The following is a 16690-nucleotide window of genomic DNA, read 5'->3' as shown; positions in this document are numbered from 1 at the left end:
GCAAGGTGTCTGTAGTTAGAGAAACCTTTGATAGGATTGTCACAGAGCCAAGACATTTATTATGATTTAATTTGTTTTTTTAACATGTGCAGGGTTTGTGTGGCTAGAGGAATCTATTGATAGGATTTTCACACATTCATTATGAATTAATTTGCTCGAGAAGTGTTTACCACTCTTAGTGATATGTAATGTTATTCTTTTCTTGGAAAAGAGTAATGGGACTTCGATAGAGTCAAGACATTCATTATGAAGTTAATTTCTTGAAGAATTATTTTATATACTTCCTAAAATGTAAAATGCTATTTTTTTCATGGAAAAAAAATAGTTGTCTCTGGATTTTGGCCTATTTAAGCTCCGTTATAGTGAACATTCTTTGTGGTTCGACGTAAATATATTTAAACTTGTTTAAGAACATTTGATAAAACATATAAATACATAAAATATTACATATTCAGTGAATAAAATGTTACAGTCATTAGAATCACTTCGACATAGCAATGGATGCCATCATATTATAGACAAAACAATTTCTTACTAGTTTTATGGACCAGTAAACTGTTCAAACAAAATTGTTCAAGCAATGTTTTATCTCATTGACTTTTTTTGAGTGCAAACAAGTCCATAAACATGAGTTACGTATCAAAGGTTTGTACGCATGTATTGTATGGTAAACTGTTTTTCTTGGAGATGTCTTCTATGGTAGAGATTATTTTTCTTAAAGAGGAATTGCATATAAGTTTAGAAACTATACAAATTATTTTTTATAGTATACTATTTTTCTTGGAGATGTATTGTAAGGTAGAGATTGTTTTTCCTAAGAGGGTTTGCATATGAGAAGTTTATGAACTAATAACGCTAATCTAATAGCTTTAACACTTGCATGTGGTGAAGTGATCAACTTCATTGGTTACAATGGGGATACTCTTTTAGTAAAAATATCCATTCACTTTCAATACAAAGATATTGAGTAGTTAAAATATCAACAATTCATACAGTTAATAGTCAACTTATTGACATATTTCAGCCACATTTATTAATATGATTATACTAATTCTAAAAGGTAAACAAGGGATGTCATACACAAATTTGGTGTCTAGCTTAACCGTGACCTTAAAAATAGAGATTATTATTATAATAATAATAAATCTAGTTTCAAATGGGGTGGGAAAAAAAGGACTTAAATATCACAACTTAAATACCACGAAATAGATGTTCACAAGTGTCACAACGAAATACGTTTTGAACGATGCCAAGCTTTTGAAAGTCCAACAAAAGCCTTTAAAACCCTAGTACGAAACCATCTCAATCACAGAAATACAGTATTGAATCGCCATCAGAGCCATTCTCAGATTATCTCTGCCCGCTTTCATCATCGAGCTCGTACAATGGCGGCTCGTTATGGAGGATTTGCAAGGTCTGCGAGGTCTGCATTTTATTCTACGTCGAACCCATTCAGAGCATCATCGTCAACCATGAGATCCCCAGTATCTTCTCGCAGAGCTGCCTTCGAATATAACAGTGCAAGGCCTCGAAGGCGATGCGTAGAGTCAATTATTCCATTACACAATGTGGTTGCATCTGCCAAACTCGTATCTCACCTCAGTGTCAACTCTCGGAGCAGTGGATCTCTCTCTGTTGGTACTGGCCTACACCTGCCCCTTTTTTCGTATTGAGTTTGAAGATTTCATTTTGAGTCGTTATAGATTTAAAATTGTTTACACTGTAAAACATATCTATGATTAATCAATATACCCTTTCGCTGTGGCCATTATCACAATTAATCCACCTTTATGGAACGGTCCTTAGAAAGAAAATCATAATTTTTATCAATTTACTTAACTGGTAAAAAAACATTCAATGGAACTGCTAAAGCTCTAATGCACGGTATTTCAAGGGAATGTTCAAGGTATTTAAAGACCTAATGCAGAGAGTTTCAAGGGAATGTTCAAGGTATTTAAAGACCTAATGCACAGTATTTCAAGGGAATGTTCAAGGTATCTCTCAGTTAATACAAAATTATAAGGGAGATAGACAAGTAAAGTAATGAAACAGAAGTGCCACATATTGCCTTGCAGTTGTTACTGATCATCTCCCGTCATCCACTATAAGGTCCCTCTTAATGTTTCCGACAAGTTTCCGTATCAACGGGGGAATTTTGTGAATCTTTTGGTGACAGTCAAGTAATGCTCAGTTAAGGGTAAATAAGCTAGAACTATCTTTGACCACCGAAGAAATGTAATAGACAGATAAACACAACATCTAATAACAATGAGATTTCATTGTTTTTGTATGTGGATTATAGCATGACTACTCAGCTAACAGTATCCTATGAGATCGACATAAAAAGACTTTAGAGTGGAAGAAAATACAGTGCTACCTGGAAACAGCTTGGGCAGACTGTACCTTATCCTAGAGATTGCAAGGCATCTTCTTACACTGCAGACCAGTGCAACAGCTCAACAAAGATGAGCAAACCCCACAAGTACCAGGTCTTAGCAGTTATGGACATCAGCCTTTGGGATTATCTTTCTCCGATTCAAAGATACAGGGAACATATAAACAATAATCAGTATCTTCAAGACATGCAAGTTCCAATTTATGTTGCAGTTTATATGGTTTGCGACATTAAACCCTTGAGAGCTCAAATGTGTCTGCCTGGAATTAGCGCCCAGACTAATATATGACGAGTGTGACCAGACCAACTCTCTTCATGCTATGCGACTTTTACAGTTGAGGCTCATGCTTTTGTCAGGTCATTCAAATCAGTGATTCCTTCGCCATATGCTTATCAACGTAAAGAATAACAACTAGTGAGGTTCTGCAATCATATATTACACTGCTTGGCTAAAATTGATGTAGACCTAGCTGAATATTGTTGATAGGCTAATCTGGATAAGGCCATATCTGGCCTTTTATCCCTTCCACAATTACAATGAAAATATCACATGGAACACATTTCTTGTCTCTGTCATCATAAGCTTCTTAAAACCTAGAATAGATATCTTGATCTTAAATATAGCATTACTCTGCCAGATGGCTTCAGTTTCTAAACATAAACAACTCTACCACCATCTTCAGTAATAAAGCTTGCAGTTGCATTTTTATTGCAATCACGAGCCATGGAAATTACTCTTACTGAACCCTTGCAGACTTCCGATGACAGCTCTACGGTATCCTAGATGAGTTAAATGGGTCTTAGGGATGATTTATTTTTCAAAGATGTAGTAATCCATGAGAATGGGAAATTCCAATTGTCTACTTGTGGGAGTTACTTGAACACTTCAACAGAAGCATAACTCCTTTCCTTTGAATTGATCATGAGTTTAAAGATATACTCATCATATAAAAGGGTTGGCTCAGTCTTTACACCTACTTAATAGACATACACACACATATATAACCTGTATTCATCTCCAAATCATCTCCGTTTGCTGAGGTATTATATTTCAGATCTGGATTGCACTTCTGGTCATTTTTAGCCCAGTTCTGATTTGGTTTGGAACATCAGGACAAACATGAAGCAATGCTACAATAGTCCGCCCTTTTGATCATTTTTCTGGATCTGCCTCAAAAATGTGTAATAAAGGAGCTCAATGCTCTGTGTAGGAGGCTCCCACGAGCAGAGCAACTGAAAACAATCACATGTTGTAGAAATTCCTTGAAATTCTGCAACTGCTAATATGAACAATCTGAAAACTACTTTCTTTTCATATAGACACAGAATTTCTCTACTAAATTTTGCAGCGGAATAGGAACAGAAATAAACACACCATCACAATAATCAAGGCACAAATTTTCTAGGGAACCCGACTGGGAAATGCTCTGCTTGTTTCAGAATTTTATTGAAGAAATTTGCGCAATAGATCTCATGCAAATACAACTTGTTTCAATAGAGAATGCAATCTGATTCCTCTGCTGTACTAAGCTGAAATACTCCTTGCAAGACTCCTGATCTGCTCCTCGATTTCGTCCTAATTCTTTGCACATAGGCTGCTCCTAAATTCTTGGTCAATTCCCAAGGAAATTCCTCTCTCCAATAATGTGCACAAGCTTCTCTTGGCACACCTTTCTCTCACAAGCTCCACACATAAACCTGTGCAACCTTCTCACAAACCCGTGAGCTCCATTGTCTTGTGTTAAAAAGTGGCAGCTAGGGCCAAATTCCACCTAGGGACAGCTCTTTTGATGGAGACAATGATTGTATTAAATTACTCTTTTCGAGAGGACGAAAATTGATATAAAGATCATCTCATTTGGACAAGCAGAAGTGTGAATTTGAATTTATGCCCACACATATGCAAATTGTCGAGGTCGGCCACATCATCATGTAGGCTCAGGAAGCCCAATGGATGTGTCACTTCACCCTCAACGACTTGTATAAATACAAGTGACCTTTCATCTCATTTGGCATCTTCATCACTCACACATTCTCTCTTCTTCTGTCATTGGTTCGTACAACATTGGGTGTGGAACAAGGAGGATGAATTTCAGAGCTAAATTGCAGGGCCAAAAATCTCAGAAAATTCTGCAGTTTGACCAGTGTTGACTTTGACCTTCCAAGGAGAGTTTGACTTCAATTTTTTGGGAGATTATCTGTTTGGGCAGGCCGCATCTTTTGGCACAAAAACTGAGATATTCTAAGCACTTTGACCGCAGATCAAAATTGCAGGTTGACTGCAGATTTCAGGACAGCAGTTTGACCAAGTTTGACTATTGACTTTGTCACTGTTTTGGGCTAACTTTGACCTCCTAATCAGGCAGAGTTTGATTGGGGAAGACCGAGCTGTTTTGAGGACATTCTATCACTACTTTGACCAATGCTGACTTTCTTGTTAGTGCTGTTGACTGTTGCAGAAAATTTCAGATTTGGACAGGGCTGTCTTGACTTTTGTACTCTCCCTCTCTACTGAACATTTTGATATAATAATAAGAATTGATCAAAGGGTTTTCCCCACATAGGGGTTTTTTCTTGGCATCCGCCAATCGGGTGTTTTCTTGTCTTGGCTTGTTTTCTGCATATTGTTTTATGTTCTATCTACTTTCACTGTCAATGTGATTACTTTTGGAAATCTAAATTGGAAATTGTCATTGGGCTGCTAAAGGAACATTGAAGTAATTGTGCTAAGAATATACCATTGTTAACCAAAATTAACGTCTTGTCTCACCAACATGTGCTCACAAGACAATGATCAAATCTTTGCCTTCGTTTCCTCCTTTTAAAGGTAATTCGAATAGCTAAAGTTAGCAAGTTGTTATTTCTAGAAAGTCAAACTAGTGATTGAGTGAGTTAAGTGAGTTGAACTGACTAATGGATCTCGATCTGCCCAAAATTTAGACTTGCAACTCATGGATGTTGGCTTCCATAGCTAACTCGCACTAGAAGACACTAAACTGAGCCTTCTACTTTAGCCTATTAGTTAACTGCCTCATAACACTTCCTAACTTTTAGGAACAAAGCCTAAATTATAGGAATTTGTCCTAACTTATAGGGAACTCGAGCATGCTAAGGAGAAACACATTGTGACTCCTTGAATTAAGGCACAAATCAAGGAACCCTTTCTCCCTACTATTTTCAACGCTCCCTCTTAGCGAGGAAGGCATTCTTGGAAGAACCTCGTTCACCTAGATCTATATTCAACACTACGATGTTCTCTACTGCTGTAGCTGCTCCTCTGAATTAAAAGGCTTCCCTATTTTATTCTACGGAACTTGCTTTGAAGACCTGTTCTTTCTCACCATGCTTTGCGAGTCCACCACTTCAGTCATAAGTGCCATGTACCTTGTGTACCTCTGTGTCTGCTTCTTGGTGTTGGGAGACTCAACTCTCTTCTGATCTCCCTTAACCAAATCCTTTGCCCACTTGGTTCAAACTCTCTGTTGAAATTTGGTACCAGAGGACAGGGGGTTCAAACTCTCTGTTGATCTTTGGCCTAGGGAAAAGTGTCCAAAAGAATTTAATTTTCTCCTAAACTGACTTTCTAATTTTTTTATAAAGTTAAATCTAATTTAAAAATGACTTTAAGTGATAAAGTTACTAAGTCTAATTTTAAAGTGACTTTTATAAAGTCAATGAAAAATTAGAAAATAAAAGTGACTTTGGAAATAAATGACTAAGTGGGTCTTTATTAAAGTGGGGTGAATTAAAAAATAAAAAATGAGATTTAAATGAACATTTAATCTCAGCCTTAGATCTCAATCTATTTCAGCCATTGGATTTAGGGATCACACAAAAGTCACTTGGCGTTAGATTAAAGGAGGAAAAGGAGGAAAAGGTCATTCATTTTTTCATGAGCAGATTGGGAGAAAGAGAGCAAGAAAGATTTCTAAGCAGGGAGGAGAAGGAGACAACAGCTTGGCACACATTCCAAAGTAGCAGTTGAGCAGATTTGTACAGCGGGTTCAGCACACAGTGAAAGACATATTTTGGCACGATTTTCGAGGAGTGGTTTGCACAAAAATCGAGGAGCAGTTTGCTGATTTTTTGCATGCAAAACGAGGGCTGTACAACGCATTTATTGCAGGCCGTACATCGAATTTATTGTAGTCCGTACAGCGCATTTAATGCTGGTTGTACATCAGCATTTAATGCTGAAAGTGGGCACGAAAATCGAGGAGGCCGTACAACATTTATTGCTGTCCTGTTTGCTGTAATTTCCAGTTTGCTGTGAGGCATGGGAAAAGAGATAAGTTGTAAATTTGCTTGCTGATTTTTTTGCTGAATATTTCTCACTGTGAAAAAGACATTTTCAGAAATAAAGAAGAGCTCTCAAACTAGGTTTCCCCAAGAGTTGTAGGGGGTTTTTCCAGAGTTAAGTTGACCAAAAATCCTAGTGTTTAAATGTTTTTTAATGGCTGTTTATTACTGCTGATTTTTATTTCTGCAATTTCCAGCATTCTGTGAAATTTCTAGAATTTGTGTTTTCAGTAATATTTTTTTTTTTTTCAGCTTGTTAAATGTATGGTTATGGGAAAGGGCATTTAACTACATGGGAGAAATAAGGTGAAACTGAAAACCGGGGTGGGAAAACAAAAATTTCTACATGGTATCAAAGGTTGAGTGCTGAAGGACAGTTTGGGACAGCAAAAGGAAAAATTACAGCTGCTGATTTTTCACTCAGAAAATTCCAGCAAGCTGATTTTTTCATAAACAATAGTTTTATCTTTACTACAGCTGTGCTATTTTTCAGTTTTAGGGCAGCAGGATGTCATTGGGATTGAGGGTGGAGGATAGGCTGGATGGGCATATAAATTACAGCGTTTGGAAGGAGAGAATGCAGAGTATCTTTGAGGAGGCAGAAGTCTGGGATATCATGGTGCATACTACACAAAACCCTGTTGTTATGCCTACTGATGCTACTCAGTTGGCTGCTTATAATAAAAAGAACAACAAGGGTAAGAGGCTGATTGTAGACGGAATCAAAGACCATTGCATTCCTCATGTGAGAGGAAAGAGCAATGCCCATGAGATGTGGACAGCATTGTCCAATCTCTACCAGAGTACCAATGAGAACCGGAAGATGGTCCTGAAGGAGAAGCTGAAGAACATTAAGATGGGTAATGATAGTGCAGCTGGATATCTCACAAAGATTACTAATGTGAGAGATGAGTTGGCAGCGATTAGAGAGGCCATTCCACCCACTGAGTTGGTGCGAATTGCAGTGAATGGCCTCCCCCGTTCATGGTTGAACTTTGCTGATAGGGTTTGTGCACGTGAGACCCTTCCCACATGGGAGAGGTTTTGGGATGATTGCATTTAGACAAAGATCAGGAAAGGTCAGCTTGGGGCAGCCAAGCCAGTTGAGCAAGATGAGGATGTAGCACGGGTGGCAGGAGGCAAGAAAGGCAAAGGGAAGAAGCAGGCTTCCACAGGCAGTGGTGGGGGCAAAGGCAAAGGCAAAGGTAAATAGGGGAACACACAGAAGGACTATTCCAAGGTGAAGTGTTGGAATTGTCAAAAGATGAGACACTATGTAGTTGTGTGTCCGGAGAAGAAGAAGAAGAAGAAGGGGAAGAACTAGGACGTGGCAGCTTCAGCAGAGATTGAGGACTTTGCAGGTCGTTTTGACCGGGAGTTTGCGTTCACTACGTGTGAGTCCTCTAGTGCAGGATCACCTGCCACACAGGTTCAGAGGGAGCATGCTTTTCCCTCGATTAGCAGAGCATCTTCAGGTATCTGGTATGTGGACAGTGGGGCTTCACGTCACATGACATGAGTCCTTGAGTACTTCTCAGAGCTTTTAGAAAGTGGCACTGATATAGAGGTAGTACTCGGTGATGACAGAGTTGTTAGAGCAGTCGGGGTGGGGACACTGACATTTCAAAGGGAGTCCAAACCTCCCTTGAAAGTGTCAGATGTTCTTTATGTGCCAGGGATGAGGAAGAACCTCATATTTGTCTCAGCTTTGGAGGACAGAGGATATGAGGTACTGTTCAGGGGAGGACAGGTGTTGATGTATCCCAGGGGCACTCCAGCTGATTCAGCTAGAGTGATAGGTGTACGCCATGCAAAGGTGTACAAGTTTGCATTCCAGCCCCTTTTGGCATTGAGTAGTAGTACCAACAGCAGAGCTAGCAGTTCTGAGCTATGTGAGATTTGGCACCGCAGGATGGGACATATGTATCATGGAGCCTTGAGGACATTGCGGGAAATCACTACAGGTGTGCCAGATTTCAGTACTGATCACTTTGATACTTGCAGAGGTTGTGCGATGGGCAAGTTTGCCAAATCCCCTTTTCCCAGCAGTGACAGTAGAGCGACTGGGATACTTGATTTGATTCATTCTGATGTGAGCGGTCGGATGTCTCATGTTTCCTTGAGTGGATATGTGTACTATGTTTTATTCATTGATGATCACTCCAGGAGGACCTGGATTTATTTTTTGAAGACCAAGAGTGAGGTCTTCAAGCGGTTTCAGGAGTTCAGAGCTCTTGTGGAGACACAGACAGGTCGAAAGATCAAGTCCCTGAGGTCGGACGATGGAGGAGAGTACACCCTTGGAGAGTTTGTTGACTATTGTGCGGAGGCAGGCATTAGGAGGGAATTCACTGTTCCTTACAACCCCCAACAAAACGGGGTTGCGGAGAGGAAGAACAGATCCATCATAGGGGCTGCCAAAGCCATGTTACATGATCAGGGGTTGCCATTGTTCTTGTGGGCAGAGGCTTGCAACACAGCTGTTTACTTGCAGAACAGGAGTCCGCATCGTGCCTTGGGGCACATGACTTCGGAGGAGGCTTTCTCTGGGAAGAAGCCTGATATTGGTCATCTTCATATCTTTGGATGCATTACATACTCCTATATACCCAAGGAGAAGAGGACCAAACTAGAGCCCACTGCAGAGAAGGGTATCTTTGTGGTCTACAGTGAGACCTCAAAGGCCTTTCGGATTTACATTCCTGCACAGAGGAGAGTTGTTGTCAGACGGGATGTGAAGTTCGAGGAGGACAGGGCCTTTAGGAGGTCACGAGAGTTAGAGTATCTGGATCAGCCAGACCCTCAGCAGCAGTTGAGTCAGTCGCAGGGATCCAATGGGCAGGGATCAGGAGGATCAGGAGGTACATCTATGAGGATGTCAGGTCCGTCAGTGAGCAGTGGCTCACCGAGCCAGAGGGGTGGTGCTCCGGGCAACATGCAAAGCAGTTCACAGAGCAGTTCACTAGGGAGTCCACTGATGGACAGTTCACACGGTACCTCAGCTTCTACAGGTTCAGGTGCAGGCAGGAGGACAGCAGACAGACAGTCAGGAGTTCAGGCTCTTGATGATGATGATGAGGAGGAGTTTCATTCTCCGGTGGGAGAAGTGCGCTCAGGGAAGAGGAAGCCCAAGTGGCTTCAGGTCACCTTGAGAGATGCCACATCTATTGCTGAGCCGAAGAGGCTGGTCAGAGAGAGTAGACCACCTGAGAGGTTTTGTAGCTATATGGCGATGGTTACCAGCATCCTTGACTCTGAGCCTTCTAACTATGAGGAGGTAGCTAGCCAGCAGGTCTGGAGAGAGGCCATGCAGGAGGAGTATTCTTCTATCATGAAGAATGATGTTTGGGAGGTGGTGCCGAGGCCTGAGGGCAAATCCGTGGTTACTTCCAGATGGCTTTACAAGGTAAAGCATGCTGCAGATGGCAGCATTGAGAAATTCAAAGCAAGGTTTGTGGCTAGAGGGTTCTCCTAGGTAGAGGGAGTTGATTATGAGGAGACCTTCGCTCCCGTGGCTCGATATACTTCGATCCGCTCCATTATATCGATAGCAGCAGAGATGGGTTGGAAGATCCACCAGATGGATGTGAAGACTGCATTTCTCAATGGCTTCATACAGGAGGTGTACATTGAGCAGCCACAGGGCTTTGAGCTGCATGGGAAGGAGTCCCATGTGTGCAGACTGAAGAAGGTCCTTTATGGCCTGAAGCAAGCTCCCAGAGCTTGGTACTCCAGGATAGATACATATTTGCAGGGGATGGGTTTCACAAAGAGTGAGGCAGATCCGAACCTTTACTTTATTGTGATTGGTGAGGAGCCTCTCATTCTGGTGCTGTATGTGGATGACTTGGTCATTACAGGTGTAGAGAGACTCATAGAGCACTGCAAGAGAGATCTTGCGGCGGAGTTTGAGAAGAAGGACATTGGCTTGATGCATTACTTTTTGGGCTTGGAGGTGTGGCAGGAGGAGGGGCATTTCTTCCTGGGGCAGGGGAAGTATATTGTGGACATCCTTAGCATATTCCACATGGAGGATTGTAGACCCATGTCGACACCGATGATCACCAACTGGAAGAAGCTTCATGCTTCGGATTCCGAGTTGGTGGATCCCACATTGTACAGGCAGCTGATTGGTTCCTTGATGTATTTGGTCAACACTAGACCAGATATCTGTTTTGCAGTCAACACGATGAGTCAGTTTATGTGTGAGCCTAGGAAGGTTCACTGGGTGGCTGCAAAACACATTTTGCGGTACTTGCAGGGGACAGTGGATTATGGTCTGGACTACATGCAGGGAGATGGAGTGAGATTGGCAGGATACAGTGATTCTGATTGGGCAGGTTGTGTTTCTGATAGGAAGAGCACTTCAGGGTGTTGTTTTCGGTTGGGTTCAGCAGTAGTGTCATGTTTCAGCCGGAAGCAGCAGTCAGTAGCACTGAGTTCAGCGAAAGTAGAGTATATGGCAGCCGGTCTAGCTAGTTGTGAGGCTATCTGGCTTCGCAAGATGTTGTTTGGCTTATTTGGTCAGCCGTTGAGACCTTCAATGATTTACTGTGATAATCAGAGTTGCATTAAACTCACGGAGAATCCAGTATTTCATGACAGGTCAAAGCATATTGGGATCAGATACCATTTCATCAGAGACTATGTTCAGAAGGGCGCTGTGAAGCTTGAGTATATTTCCACTGATGAACAGGTTGCAGATATTCTTACCAAAGCCTTACCACGGGGCAAGCATGTCTACTTCAGAGACAAGATGGGTGTGGTGAGGAACACCTTCCTCAGTAAGAGGGAGTGTTGAAATTTGGTACCAGAGGACAGGTGGTTCCCTAAGGCTTTGATCTTTGGCCTAGGGAAAAGTGTCCAAAAGAATTTAATTTTTCTCCTAAAGTGACTTTGTAATTTTTTTATAAAGTTAAATCTAATTTAAAAGTGACTTTAAGTGATAAAGTTACTAAGTCTAATTTTAAAGTGACTTTTATAAAGTCAATGAAAAATTAGAAAGGAAAAGTGACTTTGGAAATAAATGACTAAGTGGGTCTTTATTAAAGTGGGGTGAATTAAAAAATAAAAAGTGAGATTTAAATGAGCATTTAATCTCAGCCTTAGATCTCAATCTATTTCAGCCATTGGAGTTAGGGATCACCCAAAAGTCACTTGGATCACCCAAAAGTCACTTGGGGTTAGATTAAAGGAGGAAAATGAGGAAAAGGTCATTCATTCTTTGATGAGAAGATTGGGAGAAGGAGAGCAAGAGAGCAAGAGAGATTTCTGAGCAGGGAGGAGAAGGAGACAGCAGCTTGGCATACATTCCAAGACAACAGTTGAGTAGATTTGTACAGCTGGTTCAGCACACAGTGAAAGGCATATTTTGGCACGATTTTCGAGGAGTGGTTTGCACAAAAATCGAGGAGCAGTTTGCTGATTTTTCTGCACGCAAAACGAGGGCCGTATAGCGCATTTATTACAAGCCGTACAATGCATTTATTGCAGTCCATTCAGTGCATTTAATGTTGGCTGTACAACAACATTTAATGCTGAAAGTGGGCATGAAAATCGAGGAGGCCGTACAACATTTATTGCTGTCCTGTTTGCTATAATTTCCAGTTTGCTGTGAGGCATGAGAAAACAGATAAGTTGTAAATTTGCTTGCTGATTTTTTTGCTCAATATTTCTCATTGTGAAAAAGGCATTTTCAGAAATAAAGAAGAGCTCTCAAACTGGTTTTCCCCAAGAGTTGTAGGGGGTTTTTCTAGGGTCAAGTTGACCAAAAATCTCAGTGTTTAAATGTGTTTTAATGGCTGTTTATTACTGCTGATTTTTATTTCTGCAATTTCCAGCATTCTGTAAAATTTCCAGAATTTGTGTTTTCAGCAATATTTATTTTTTTCAGCTTGTGAAATGTATGGTTATGGGAAAGGGCATTTAACTACATGGGAGAAATAAGGTGAAACTGAAAACCGGGGTGGGAAAACAGAAATTTCTACACTCTCCCTATACTGGAAGTCTCTCACTGAGTGGTTGCCTCCACTCGCCCTGGGCTATGCTCCTCATCATCTTGCTGGTTAGCCCAATTGCGAACTAGATTAGATCCAAATTGAGATACTGGTTGAGGCCCTGTCTCGAGAGCTCTATCCTGCTCTTGCTCAACCACCACTTCTCCACTCTGAGAACTCCCTGCCTTGCTGCTCAAGGCTGCACCTGTCTCTACCTGTAACTTGTAGAGATTCTTCACTTTCACACCTATCTGCTTCTTACATCCAGAAGTTAAGTGTTGGAGGTACGCCTTATCTTTGTTGAAGGTGATATATAATGTCCCTTGTCCTCAAGGGTAGCTACTGAAACAAGATTCTACCTCAATCCTGGAACATAGAGGACATCTCTGGTATGAAGAGGATTACCTGACTCCCCGTGAAAATTGACAGTACCAACTCCTCTAGCTGCATATTAGCCATCATCTCCTAGCTCAATCTGAAACTGCATGTCCTTCTCCTTTAGGTGGTTGAAACTCTTCTTGTTCTCAGTCATGTGGAAGGAATCAGGATGCTCCTGAATCAATATACCATATACTGCTATCTACTGAGCTTGGCATGCAAGCAATCAATGAGAATTTTTTCTCGAACTAGGTAGAAAATGCATCTGCCTCCATCGATGTAGCAACATGATCCTTACTGGACTCCTTTTGGATTATGACACTTAGAAGCATAATGCTCAAACTCATGGCAATGGAAGCACTTAATCTTACAAAGATCCTTCTTCTTGCCTTTCTCATTGGCCTTACCTACAAGAGTAAGATTCTCCTCTTCCTTCTCAACCTTAAACCCCTTGCGACTGCTGCTCTCGACAAGACTGCGTATGAGCTCCTCCTGAGTGAAATCACTCCATTGGCGTTCCCATTCTGGCACTTTATCTCGTTCTGTAATCCCTTGAACAAAAGTAGACCACTCTTTGGTATACTTGTTTATAGCAACTTGCACTAGTTCACTGTCATCTGGTTTCCCTCCTACAACTGCTAGCTCATCATGAACGTTTTGAACTTAGGTGAGATGGGAAGTTATGTTCTCACCCTTTTGCATCTTGGTGACCCCCAGCTTCTCGTCGAGAATCATTTTACGATTCTCAAATGAACCCTCGTATAACTTTACAATGACATCCCACATTTCATTTGCATATCCTTATTAGCAACATGCGACACTATATGATCCCGGAGTCCATCTAGGATCATCCTCTTGGCTTTGACTATCTGCCTTTGGAACAACCGTAACTGGTTTAGATTTGTAGGTTCTGTAACACCTTTCTTAGTAAACTCTTGCAGTCCATACTTGTCTAACAAGAATATCATCCAGACTTTCCAAACACCAAAGTTCAAGGCGCCATCAAGTCTATCCTGATCTCTCAACCCTACTGTGGCCATCCTGCCTACTTAGAGAACTATCCAACACCTGCCCACTAACAGTCTTGTAGTCCTTCACAAGAGGCTGTACTTAGGGCTTGGAGGCTGCCCACTTCATTGCTCCTTTAGTCCTTCAAAGTCTGCAAATTCTTGGGCTTCAATATATTTTCCACTACTAGCACTCTTGTTGCCCTTCACAAGACTTGCTCTTTGGCCACAATTAGGCGCCTATTGACAATCCTCCACTTATACTTCAACTGCCCCTAGAATTGTCCCAAACTTGGACAATTACCACCTTAGCATCAACACAAAACTTGGAAGGAGAATTACCAACCTAAGATGTCAACTTTTGTCTCAATACTACTAGATCTGTGCTGCACCTTAGACCTGCAACTTTAACCCTGGTTGGGCTACCTGTAGCAGCTGCTACAACCCTTCAAACTTGGCCCAAGATTTTTGCTAAACTTTGCTCTTCCTTTCCCAACAAACCTTCCTCCTGCGCTGCCTTCTGGTGACTATACAAACCCTGTTCCAGCTCCCCTTGTAGCCTTACAGCCTTCCTAAGACAGAGTTACAGGAGCTCAATCACTTGCCTAAAGAGTATAGGTTCGACGACCTATTTAACACAGAGAAATAGCCCTCAAACTAACACAAAAACTCGTCCAATTTTTGTCCTTACTCCCAGCCAACACCTACCCAATCTCGGTTGCACAAAAGAGGATACCCCAACTTGGCCTCCTTCACTTTAGATCAACACCTAAGGGATTGCGGCTACCTCAGACCTCCTTTAGCTTATGCGAGATGCACTTGTGATGATCTTATATCTATTCTAAGAGCTCTGATACCATGTAGAAATTCCTTGAAATTTTGCAACTACTAATATGAACAATCTGAAAACTACTTTCTTTTCATATAGGCACAAAATTTCTCCACTAAATTTTGCAGCGGAATATAAATAGAATTAAATGCACCATCACAATAAGCAAGGCACAAAATTTTCTAGGGAACCCAATTGGGAAAACCCTCTGCTTGTTTGATAATTTTATTGAAGAAATTTGAGCTATAGATCTCTTGCAAATACAACCTGTTTCAATAGAGAATACAAATTGATTCCCTTTGCTTACACTGAGCTGAAACACTCCTTGCAAGATCCCTGATAAGTTGAGAAATCTAGGGGTAGCTAGATTAGGTGATTTCTCTTCCTTTGATAGCTTCTTGTGATGTACTTTTACTTAACTTGATTATCTTCTTCTTTCACTTGATTATTTTTAGTATTCTCTTCATCAAACATTTACCAAACCATTAAAGAATCATGAGACAAAGGATACAAGATATAGGCGATCAGCCAGGGCCAAAGCCTCTCTAACTGAGAGGAAAACCCGCAAGAATTCTTCTCTTCTTATAGAATCTTCAGTTGACGAATTCCAAGACCTATGAACCTTGACCAAGACCCTTTAAAGACCAAGTCAAACCTTTCTTCCTTAATGAGCTTGCCTTCCAGCAACTTCTGCAATTTTGACCTTTCAACAGATTCTTCTGCAACTTTGACCTGCCCAACAAATTCTTCTGCAACTTCGACTTTCCCAACAAATTCTTCTGCAACTTCGACCTGCCTAGCAAATTCTTGTGGAACTTCGACCTGCCCAGCAAATTCTTCAAGAATTTTGACCCAATAGTTTCTTCCTAGCACTTCGACTTGCCTAGCAACACTTCGACTTCCCAACAATACTTCGACTTGCCCAATAACGCTTCGTCTTTCCCAACAACAGTAGAAAATCTAACACGAGAGAGATAGAGAGAGAGGCCCAAAACTTTGATCTTGCTTTTCTTCTCCTTTTTCGTCCTTTCCCAACTTTTTTTGTCTTGAGGAGATTGATCTTGTTTGAGCGAGTATGCTAATGAGGTTGAGTTCCTTCTTATTTATAGGCTTTTGAGGGGTACGAATTGCTTCCTTTAGGCTGACTTGTCCACTTGTGTAGGCCGACTTGATGACAAGGTCTTGGAGGGTCTTTTGACTCTATTTTGACTCAAATAATTTTTTCTTTTCAATATGTAACATGCCCAAAAGGGTCTTTCATACATGACAATGACTCACTTGACTTGTAGACTCAATGACAAGCCTTAGAAGCACTCAATGGGTGCTTGACCTAAAAATAAATCTCCCTTCAACATGAAACCCATGCCTCAAAGGATAAAATAATAAATTTATTTTTCTCATTATATCAAATACATAAAATCATGATTACATATGTCATTATGAAGACCGAACCTAGTTAGATATTTCAACACTTCCTCTTAACTAGGGAGGTATTCATAATCCATACAAGGTACTTGGACATTCTCAATATGAAGAATTCTCATAAGAAGAGTCGGATTGGTAACCCATCTATTTAGCATCATATCATCCAACATTGTGACATAGCAAGGCCTCAACTAACAACTCTATCTCTTCACAAGATCATAGCACAATGCTGGTGAGACCAATGACTTATAGACACCATCATCATTGTCTCTCAAGGTACCTACCCTACCCGAGTGTTCACAGAGTATGTCCTTCCAGTACTATTCTTATCTTGGATTCCTAGTCCTCAAAGAATATCGGT

At 40.9% G+C, this 16690-nt stretch overlaps 1 protein-coding gene across 1 annotated transcript in view; it reads left to right on the top strand.

Moving 5' to 3' along the window:
• The first annotated feature begins 1220 nt into the window (after nucleotides 1-1220).
• The window catches only part of LOC149152513 (uncharacterized), a 98609-nt gene continuing 83139 nt past the window's right edge, over nucleotides 1221-16690 (top strand). Inside the window, exon 1 of the mRNA XM_089439886.1 lies at nucleotides 1221-1638. Within this exon, the coding sequence (XP_089296012.1) occupies nucleotides 1386-1638 (253 nt within the window). The 5' untranslated portion in view covers nucleotides 1221-1385. The remainder of the gene's footprint in view (nucleotides 1639-16690) is intronic.

The sequence above is a fragment of the Pinus tabuliformis genome, chromosome 9 (genome assembly GCF_031772625.1).
Source record: "Pinus tabuliformis cultivar Carrire ecotype Pingquan chromosome 9, CPIR1, whole genome shotgun sequence".
In the NCBI taxonomy this organism is placed as follows: domain Eukaryota; kingdom Viridiplantae; phylum Streptophyta; class Pinopsida; order Pinales; family Pinaceae; genus Pinus; species Pinus tabuliformis.
The sequence above is the reverse complement of the archived record's forward strand: the minus strand, read 5'-3'. Positions and strand labels throughout refer to the sequence as shown.